General features: G+C 32.5%; 1 protein-coding gene across 2 annotated transcripts; it reads right to left on the bottom strand.

The window, feature by feature from the left end:
• Window positions 1–2461: 2461 nt before the first annotated feature.
• On the bottom strand, window positions 2462–10517 carry LOC141460775 (uncharacterized). Of its 2 annotated transcripts, none has more exons than XM_074141078.1 (4): window positions 10378–10517; window positions 7840–8300; window positions 6817–7002; window positions 2462–2760 (listed from the first exon to the last, which is right to left on the bottom strand). In XM_074141078.1, exons 2-4 carry the CDS (start codon window positions 8173–8175, stop codon window positions 2554–2556), a joined length of 729 nt encoding a protein of 242 aa, XP_073997179.1. In that variant the 5' UTR covers window positions 8176–8300; window positions 10378–10517; the 3' UTR covers window positions 2462–2553. The 2 variants fall into 2 exon arrangements, with proteins under 2 accessions (XP_073997179.1, XP_073997178.1); XM_074141077.1 differs by having other exon boundaries at window positions 10281–10439.
• Between the last annotated feature and the right edge of the window lie 505 nt (window positions 10518–11022).

Here is an 11022-nt window from a genome sequence, read left to right as displayed (position 1 = left end):
AAACAAATTATTATTTAATATTAATTGCTTATATATTTTGATCTTTTAAAAATGTTTATTATGATGCTAGAAGTGGTTGATACGGATACTGTAATAAGGAGTTAAAACACTAACGTTTATATTTTATCCAATAATTTTTAATCTTTAGAGCCTGTAGAGTGTAAAATATAATATTATCCTTACTTAACTACATATTAATTCCATGATTTGTGTTTATCTATTATGTGCGAAGTTATTTCACGCAGATTACAGAAAACAATAGTGTATTAGACACTCTCGTTATGAAGTGTTATAGGTAGGGAACGGATTCGTATGTATTTACATATTTTTTTCTAGGCAATTCACAGACGTTTTTCAACTAGAAGTATTCATACTGACACTTTTTAAGCCGTTTGAGTCTACTTTTATTTCACATATTTCCACATATTTGGATGTTATCGCATATTTACACATATTTGATTAAAATAAATAAATATTTCTACATATTTAATCAAAATATGTACATATTTTTCATTTTGGGCATATTTTCATAATTGGGAGATGGTTGACAGGAACTGTGAACCACAGATTGTAGGGCCGTGAATCACAGTGGGTACAATGGTTATTGTAATTTACACAGAATGCTGCTATAAACAGTGACGGGCACTTGTTAGTTCTTTGAAGTTGTCTGACGTTGTCTGTTCTTTCTCGTTCGTTGAAGTGTCCAATTCATTCCGTTCGGTCACTTAGTGTATTCTTTTCTGTGTGAAATGCCACGAACATCGGCCTCAAACAAACAACTGGTTGCTAAATATCTTCGCGAGTTTCCAGCAGAACTTTTTCGAAGTGATGGAGACATTTTGTACTGTACAGCTTGTGACAAGCGCGTTTCTTGCTCTCAACGTTCCCAAGTTACCCAACATATTGCCACCGGATCGCACATAGAGAATAAAAACAGAAAGAAAGAGAGGACGACCTATCAAGCCTTCCTTACATCTCCATCATCAAGTAAGTCTACTCTGAGTACAGATCTGTGTCGGGCTTTGGTTAGAGCAGATATCCCTTTCCACAAACTTAAAAATCCACATTTCAAAGGATTTTAGTCGTTACAAGTCCATCTTACGCCCAGATCGTCGTCACTTTACGTTTCAACATTTGAAATTTCATGTGGTTGCAAACAATTTCGAAGAGAGAAGTTTTCAAAATTGAAAATTTAACACATCTTTTTATAAATAGTGAAAATGTTCTTTGTTGTATAAATCATTATAACTTGTAAAAACAAATTATTTTGTTCCTAATAAATTATTATAAATTGTAAAAATGTTCTTTTCTTGTATAAATAATTATAACTTGCCCCCCCCAAAAAAAAATCCATTTTCATAAAAAAAAAGTCCATTTTACTTAAATATTCCAGAAAATATTTTAAGAAAATCACATATTTTCCACATAATTGACGAAAATAAATGCATATTTTAATTAAATATTTGGCATTTTTAAATACATAAAAATCCGTTCCTTAGTTATAGGTATTAAAAGAAAAATATGGGTTTTGCTTTTTATAATAAAAAAATAAAATTGTAGAAAAAAGTATTATCTTGAAAAGATGATAAATAAAATTTCTCATTTAAATTCTGAACATCTTTTCATCGTCTCATTTTTTTAAATCCATTTTTAAACCATTTTAGCTGGGTGATGCTTGCTCGACGTTTCGGTACTCCCTTCGGAGTTGAAGGGTGGCCTTTTTTTTAGGGGAGCTTCCCTTGATGCTTACGATCAATCAGTCAAAGTACTTTTCTGTCAAAGGGAAAGCTTTGGAAATCTGATATTAATGAATATATTACTGAATCGAATTTACGGATTTTGGAACTCTTTCTCCATTTTATTACGCTACCTAATGAACTCCCTTCAACAGAAGGGAAAACTAATCGCAGACACAAATAAGTTGGTGTACCTGAAGGTCCAAAAAAATCTCTTCAACACATAATTTGAATTCGTCCATCAGCGAATAATAATTTAATGCAGGGATCATAATATTGAAGGTTTTATTGAACTTTTAAGTTGCGAAAGATTATTGAAAATGATATTTAAAAACTTGTTTACTAAAGAACTTTATCCTTATAAGATTAATAAAAAGTTTTAAAGGGGGAAAAAAAATTAAGAAGCACAAAAATTAAGGAATAAGGCTAAAAAATAAAGGTAAGACCTTTTGGTCTTTTTAAAAGATAAAATATTTACCCGCGCGGAGATTCCGGCTTTGAATTTAGCTGTCTACCCTTAGATTTGTCTGTAAATTTTATAATCACAATCAAGAGCAAAAAAAAAAACTTTATACTTTATTTTTATTATTAACAAGCTCGGAGTGAACTTAGAACTTATTGAAGAAAAACTTTTCATCATTAAAGTATTAGATTAACTTTTATCGAAAAATATTTTTCTTAATAAGTCCATAAAGAATTTTTTAGAATAAAACTTTGTCACAAAATTTTTAGGAATTTTTCAACCCCTGGTTTAATGCAAAAGATAAATCAGTCATAGCATCAAATAAATACAACCACTTTTACTTTTTTCAGCATATTATTGCTCTATTTCATTTTGTTTCACTGGTATTTCCTCTTTGGTGATCTTCATTTCTGTAGGTAATATATTAAATGTCAAATATAAAGTAAATGCCAAAAATAAGCCACCAATCAAAGCGTAAGCCCAGAAATATATATTGCTATAGCTATCTTTCGGATCTCCCACACTTTTGTCTGACACATCATCAAATCGTTCTGTCATCACCTGTAATCAAGAAATTAATTAGGTAAAATGAACGTCATTCTTTCATTTTAGTCATTAATAATTCTTAATGACTTTTAATGAGTAAACAATGGATGTCACGATGTCAGGTACTAAAAAAAAAGTGCTAAAACAATAGGGCAAAGTTCGTGAATAAAATTTTCACAAAACAATTATCTGTGAAGGTTTATATGATTAGAAAGGTTAAACAAATTAAAGTTATCATGATGGTTGTGACTAAAACAAACACAATAAACCTTTAAAGAGAATTTACTAAAAAAATTAAAATCAATACATGAATTAATGAAAATAAGTTGTTTTTTAAGAGAATGAGGAATGTAATGGTTTTTAATTCTAAAAAATTTTGAAAGTTTTGCCAGTCCAAACTATCAGTCAGCGATACTGATCTTATAAAGGCCTATTGTGGAAATTCTAAGCAAGACTAGGTCTAAGTAAGATCGGCAGGAGCAGCTTCAGTTTGATGTAAAGGCTCAAGTCTTTTAAGGACTGTAGAGTCAATCAGTATGAATGCAAATACCAGTTTACATTTATCAGTTTTACCCAAAATATCATTGAATAGTTTCTTTCCATGATGGATGAGATATTTTAAATTTTCCTCACTAGTTCAGTGCCTTGGTAATCCTCATCATATTCACATTTTTTTATACATCCGCTGTTAATACCTTTTTTAGAAAGAGCTGAATCAAAAAACTAAAGTCATCACAAATAGCGTGATTAGTCGGATAAGAATACAGCATCCCAGTATTGAAATTGTTGTTTATCTGGGTCAAACAGTTTCTTTTCAAAACAGGCTCCCAAAAGAGATTCAGAGGCGTATCGCTCTCTCTTGGAGAAAATATTGGTCCTTGAGGTGCATAATGAAGGCAAACATAGACATTAAATGGAATAGTTATATATTCAACTGCAATATACTTTCTGTGCTGACGTATGGATGCTAAACTTGGTCGACCACAAAAGCAGTAGAAAAGAGAAATTTGGCAAAGAAGCGTTGAGAGAAGCATGCTAAACATAAAGAGAAGAGACAGGATTAGAAGCCAAATTATAAGGGAAAGAACTTCAGTGAGAGACGCCGTTCGGTGCTGTAAGAAGTTAAAGTGGGAGTGGGCTGGACATTTGGCCAGAACGGATACCCACAGATGGACAAGGATGGTTACGGAGTGGTTACCTTTAGAAGGAAAAAGGGAAAAAGGTAGACAGTGCAAAAGATGGTCAGGCGAGATAAGAAAAGAAGACGGAGACAGCTGGCTGAGGAAAGCGGAAGACACAACCTACTGGAATAAGAAGTGCGAACAGATGGAGAAATCAGGGAACTCTCATTCTTAGGTACGGCTGGTTACCGTCAAAGGACCAAAACTCCCTAATAGGAAGGCCTACATATTTTACAGCAAAATGGATCAATGAACAATGATTTATATCAGTGTAGTTTTAATAATTTATTTTTAATTTTTGTCTTATTTAAACTGAGCAATGGATATTTATTTGTGTTATTATTTTCTTTTTCAGTATGTAAATAAAGGATTATTATTATTATTTTTTTTTTTTTTGGCGCATCAACAGTTGAGGTTATTAGCGCCCGGAGCTTTTTCCAGTGCACTGCCGGCCTCCGGACAGTGTTCTCTCGTTACAGACAACACTGTCCATCACCGGACAGTGAGCTGTAAGAAGCTCCTAGGAAGAGAAAATCTAAGGGTCAGCTGCTGGATTCGAACCCGGGACCTCCGCGTGGGAGTCCAGTATGCTAACCTCACAGCTAATCCCTTCCCTTTTATTATAATAAAGGATTATTATTATTATTATTAATACCTTTCAAAAATTGTCAGATATAATAATAATGCAATTACGGAAATTAGAGGATGTGTTCTTCATCGGCTATTTGAAAATCTCCCCTCTGAATGTTCCGATTAATGCTACCTTCCTCATTAGAAACCTTTAAATATAAGTGCCCTCTAGATACAGAAAACAAATTAAGTAATTCTGTTCTTAAGGCAAGTTTTTTTTTTGCGCCGTTTTCTTGAAGAGCACTTTTAACCAATTGTAGACTCAATATACCTATCCAAAAAGAATGTTAGACTTGTTCAAAATCTGTTGATAGTTTACTTACAAAAGTAAATTACTGTGTAATGTTAAATGTACCAATTCAAACAAAAAAATTTTTTGGATAAGGGCGCTCCAGAGAGAGGAGGAGATACAAAGAAAGAAATATTGTTATTAATGCTATTTATTAAATGGTAGACAGATGAGATATAAACTACAGTTGGTAGAGGTTGTTAAATAAAAACCAGTAGCTCTGTTGGAGACTCGTTTTCAAATTAGAAGTACGACCATGAAGAGTGGACGGGAGTAGGACTATGTAGTTGCCACTGTGTACAGTGGGGTCTCGGATTATGTTCGTCGCCCAGTCTAACTATCTCACTTTATCAACCTACAAACATGTATCCTTTGTAAGAAAGACGTAGACAGAGATAGTAGAAAACATAATTACTAAAACAAGATCACCGTGGCACGGACCAAACCTGATCTCTAACCGAATAAAAACCTTCCTGTTAGTTATATTAGCTTGCTACGGCTATTATCCTGGATATCTTCCTAACCAATGTTACTTTGGACTTTTTATATATTCTATATCTAGGAGGGCTTAAGTTATTATTTCTCATTAATTTCATCTAAATATGTTGTGAAACTCTTCAATATCTGCGATTCTCGCAGTACAGTCACATTAGTTTCTTAAAAATAGGAATTTTACATCTGCATTTGTGGGCCAAAAATTGAAGGAAACATATGCCTTCACTTCGTCAGTGGCACAATCAACTTATACCTTCATCTTCAACAGCGCTTCACTTCCCTAATGGGTCTTGGCCTCCACTAAGAGCTTTCGCCAGTTATCCTGGAGTAGTGATTTGACATCTTTAATCCAATTGATCCGGTGAATCTTTGGGCACCCCGTTGGATGAGTGCCAAATGTATGTATGCCTTCTTGTCTTTTTTTTCTTGCATTTCTGCATAGCTTATTCGAACTTCATGATCTGCCCGCCGACTGAATATAGATGTTCTAACGGTATTCGTTTCATTAAACATTGAATAAGCTCAAGGTTGTATCTCCAAACCAAACTTGACCCTACTCTTAAAAGCTCAAGTAAACGCTGGAGTATTTTTCTCTAATACTTTTAGTGGAGTCCACGTTTCGGACCCATTCATGAGCACTGATTGAATCTATAAAATTAATTATAAAGCCTCATCTTGTTTGCTTAGGTAAGGTGCCCACTTTTTTATCAGCCTGTACTGCCTAAAATGCGTTTTTTTAGCAGAAAGAATTCCCTTTTTAATGTGGAAATGTTATCATGGACAGTGACAAGGCTATCAAAAAACTCACCCAGTCAAGCAGGTAAGAGGCAAAGTGGACTTCTTTTACTGTACCAAAGTCCAGTCCTGCACCTTTTTAATGTAGTATTTTACTGTAATAAAGGTTTTAAAACTCTTTCTGGAAAGTCAACGATCTAGTAATTGGTCATGGAGCTATCAACGTTTCTGGCGTCTGGGTGGACTACCAGGAAGATTGATGGTAGAGAGGGTTTTCAACTGTAGATTTGATAGTTGGGAATATGGAATTTTAGATAATAGGATTCTGCTATGCCAGAAAGGTAAGAAAATATAAAGTCATTGTGTATATTTTACTTAGTGATGCAGGAAAGAGCATTTATTAGCATATTTAGGATTCTGGACTAGAGTGATAAGTGCTGGAAAAATCTTAAAGCAACCAGTGTTATCAATGGTGGAGACTGCAAGAGATAACAACTAAAGATTCAGATAAAAGTTTTTAAGAAACTTTGTCAATCACAATTTTAATATGAGAAAATCGTAGTCAAAAAGGTGCGTCAACACCTTTATTTATCGGCATCTGGAGTCTTTGAGAACACTGTTACCTCAAAAGCTGTAAAAGACTCCTACCAAGAAACAAACTAAGGGCAGGGTTAAAAATTGATTACTGTTTAAAGTTGCTAAATGAAGAATTAAAATAAATATCTAGTAATTTAAACTAGCCTGTGCTTCAGCGAATTCACATTCCCCAAGGAAAGCACCTTCATCGATATCCTCCTCTTCTTCCTCGTCCTCTAGATCCTCAGCATCGTAATCTGGATCTAGTTCTTCCTCAACATCATCATCATCATCATCTTCCAAATCTTCAACATCAAAATCTTCGATATTGATGTCTCCATCATTCAAGAGCTGTAAAGATACAAGTGGTTTAAAAATGTTTTTTCATCTTTTCTGAAATCATAAAGATCACAATTTTGCTTATTATTATTTTTTTTTAAGTAGTGTATTATTTAAAAAAAATAAATAAAGAAAATTATATATTGGTAAAATATACAAAAACAAACGATGTAGATCATACTGTAGATCCTTTGCAGATTGTTGATTTTCCAACATTTTGATGCTTTCTAGCTTAGTGCACGAAGATTTTATTTTAAACTAAGTGCTAACTTCATATTTCCTGTCTTCATAAACTCAATTACCTGCAAAATATTTATGGCATAACCTGAGCAATAAGAAAACTTACTAACTCGACTTACTAAACCTCATTTCATATGGTAACTTGAAGTTCTCTCAGAAGATACAAAAGCGAATTCTGCCGGAATGGTGTACAGAATCGATATCCTAGTTTAATAGATAGTTATCAATAGATTAATTATTATTTTAAACGATAAAAATAAAAAAAAATAGAAGAATTAGAATTTAATAGAGATGACCAAACCCAATTTAGCTAAGTTGAGATTTTAATTAACAGAATCAGTTGAAAGGAGCAACTATTTTCAACTTTTGTTTGACTTTTGCCCGTTCCAACCTAATGTAGGCACTTAGGGACTGTAAACATAAAATGGCTTCAATAAATAAATTATAAATGCTTACTTAAGGACAATCCGCTGTGATGTAAACAAATCTAAGTTCACTAAAATTCTAGGGGTAATTTCGAAAAAACAATCAAACAAATAGGTTCATTATTTTGTTATTAAAATTATGTAAATTAATTCTGGTTGTTAATAATTTACATTAATTTCTTACATTACTTTTAGGACCCGAAGATGTTATATTGAGGCAGTCTTCAGCGAATTTTTGATCCTTTCCTTCTTCTTTTTCTTTGTGCTCCTTTCCAACACCCTTATACTTGTAGTATGATGGCTCTTCGAACTCTACTGACCATCGCGATGAACCTTCTTGATCTAATTGCCATTCCTCATATTTGTGTTTTTCTGGTTCAACATCATAAGTCAATCTACTTACTGGTGCATCCCCACATTCATTAAATTTTTCAACGTCCTTTTTTTTGGTTTTATCTGGTTTCCTTGAAGATGCTGCATCATCTCTTCTCGTTCTTCTTTTGTGGCTGCTGCTTTGCATAATTCTTAAATCGTCCTTCTTTTTCTTTTTTGTTTAAAAAAAAGAAAAGATAGTTTTTCTTTATATACTTTTTCCTTTTTAGTTTCTTCAGTACATTCTTAACTCTTATCAGCTTGTATTACCATCTGCAAATGAAAAATTTAGTGTTAAACAAGCAAAGAGTTGATAAAAAATAATCAAAAATTGATTTGAATCAAAACTTTTGATGAGAAAATGTTCATAGAAGCTTGATTAAACATAAATGATGATTGCATTTTACTAAAACTTTTAGTTAAACGACTCCTTTAGACCAAGAAGATGAGCGTTAAGGAATCTCAGAAAAAAAAGGCATTTTGAGACCATTTGTAGGTTAGATTTAAAATTTTGTATTCTTGTATCAACAAAATAACTAAAACAAAAGGAACCACTTCAAAAAGGCCAGAGGCAAACGGATTAACTTAATCAAACTGCACTGAATGCAGTTTTTACTTCTTTGATAAGAAACTTACATTAGTAAAAATGCTTGGAACAGTTGTCTTTTTTGGGAAAGCCCTTTGACTTAGAGTTATAAGCTAGGATTCTCTGTACTTAATTATAATTTAATTGTCAGGTAAACCCTAAGGTTATATTACAATATAACTGCCACTTGACTGTTGCACTATTTTATGGAACTAATTAAATGTACCTGAAGTTACAATCCCTAAACAATGCTAAAGTAGATAAATTGACTCTACCCTGCCTGAAACTAATACTTCTGTGAAAATATTTTTTGTTAGAATAAGGAATGCAGTACAGAGATTTTGAATAAGTGAAGGTGAAAGAATAAAAAGCATCGTTAATTACTAAAGTTATTTCCAAGACAACTTGGTGACTTTAATTTCTGCAAGATAATAAATCTTCTTCATAAAATTCGTTCATCAAATAAATATACTTGTTTTGTAATACCAATAACTTTCATTAAACTCAGGATGGCTAATTGTTGATATAAAAAGCAAGTCTTCTCCTTCCTACTGGTTTAGAACAGCCAGGCGTCCTTCTCAGTTGCCTTCTTTTGCGACGATCTAGTGCTTATAACCTTCAAAACGTCCTCTACATCTTGGAGTCATCTTAAAAGAGACTGTTCTAGTGGCCCCTGCGGACGCTCTTCTAACACAGTTCCACCGCACTGGAAGCACTAACCAGCCCAGATTACTTCACAGCAGATCTTCTTCTGCGTAGCTCTCTATGAATTCCCTGTACTTTGTGCTCCTAACTTTCAGTAACTATTTCCTCGCACCGAATTTGAGACTCTTCTCTTTCCATGCTAACTCTGTTAGGCGTGATCATTCTGCCCAAGTATCTAAATTTATTTACAGCCATTTTTTGCTGCTTCTTAAACAGTCTTTTAGTGCAGTCTACGAGCCTTCGACTTTGCGAAACTATTTTATATTATATAATTTATTTATTATAATGAATAGCTACTTATATTTTATTATCTTATTTTCAGAGGTCTACATTTTTTATAACAATAAAATTGAATCCACACATCCAAGTAGCGCAAGTGTAACGCTGCAAGTGGTGTTAAATGTAACTAACTGATCATATTATCAATTTAACTTCTAGAAAATACTCTTTAATGGATTAAAATCAATAGATTAGCAAATATCCAGTTCAAACAATGCTAGAAAAAAATAGAATAGTAGTAACAGAAAGTCGAATGAGTGTTTAACATCAGATAATTTTGTTGACTGTCATCAGAGAAAGGCTTGTCATCAATGAATTATGCTGTTGAGTTGATCGATCAGTTCAAAATGTAATTAGAAATTCATTGAAATAAATGATTATCTGTATTAAAAAAAATAACCCACACTTTTATCAACAACTTGTTTTCTAAAGAAATTGATTTATAATTGTTGTATAAGTAATGAAGCTTGGTTTAGATATACATAAATTGAACTCTGTATAGTTTGGTGTGACCAAATAATTGTTATAGTATTTAGTTTTGTAACAAAAGCTTTCATAAAAATAATTAAAAAATTTCTCTCACTGAAACCGTTATGGTGATAGTAAAATTAAGAGCATCCTACGAAAAAAAAAAATGAAAGGTCATGTCTTCTAAAACCAAATTCATAGACAATACAACTTACCTATTAGAGAAATTATGTAAGTAATTATACAACTGGATTCAAAGAGATTTGAAAAATCTATTTTACAAATACAAAACATATACTATTGTTTTCATACCTAGTTTTTCAATGAAAATTTTCCTAAATAAATTTGGATAAAATATTAATTTCGTTTTTTATTTAAAAACAAAAAAACATGTGATTTTAAAGTTTAATTTTCATGTCATGTGGTTCTTGTTTGGAAGTTTAGTAGTCATAGAGCTTATTACCTGGATATTCTATGGCTCTGTAGAACTATTAAAAATAGTTTATTTTTATTTTTTGTTAATAATATGTTCTTAAGCAACTTCAGCCTCCTCATTTTTTCTCTTTTTTTTAAGAGACTCTCAATTGAAATAAACTGCTCCTACTTCAATTTGATAGTTTAGTTCCCAATGCTGGATGGCCAGAAAACTCTGCTCTATTTTATGGATGAAAGATTGGTTTCGGCCTCTGTCTGTCAGGATACCTTGATTATAACAAGACTATAGGAGGGTAGTGGCATAGCGGTTGTGAAGTGAAGATTTTTGAGTGGAAGATCCTGAATGAAATGCAGAATAGGATTAGTAGATAACAATTGATAATGTTCGAGTCTTGCGTTTTTGTTTTTTGATTGATTTTTCGGCAGTGTTTGACTATGAGGATGGCAGTCACTTTTATTTAAACTTAGCTTTTTGGAAAATCTTCAAATTATCACAAAAGGCTTAAATAAGGAACTTCTTTC

This window comes from Rhodnius prolixus, unplaced genomic scaffold (genome assembly GCF_049639745.1).
Source record: "Rhodnius prolixus isolate KJV_2025 unplaced genomic scaffold, Rpr scaffold_6, whole genome shotgun sequence".
Lineage (NCBI taxonomy): Eukaryota > Metazoa > Arthropoda > Insecta > Hemiptera > Reduviidae > Rhodnius > Rhodnius prolixus.
Note: the sequence above shows the minus strand (reverse complement) of the source record. Positions and strands in the feature narration are given on the sequence as shown.

What these genes read in the sequence shown, in the direction of transcription:
- LOC141460775 (XM_074141078.1), bottom strand. Translation starts at nt 8,175, where the DNA reads ATGCAAAGCAGCAGCCACAAAAGAAGAACGAGAAGAGATGATGCAGCA. An exon ending in CTTCGGGTCCTAAAAGTAAT is followed by an intron (nt 7,003 to 7,839) that starts GTAAGAAATTAA and finishes GTATCTTTACAG; the next exon opens with CTCTTGAATGATGGAGACAT. An exon ending in GTGAATTCGCTGAAGCACAG is followed by an intron (nt 2,761 to 6,816) that starts GCTAGTTTAAAT and finishes TCTTGATTACAG; the next exon opens with GTGATGACAGAACGATTTGA.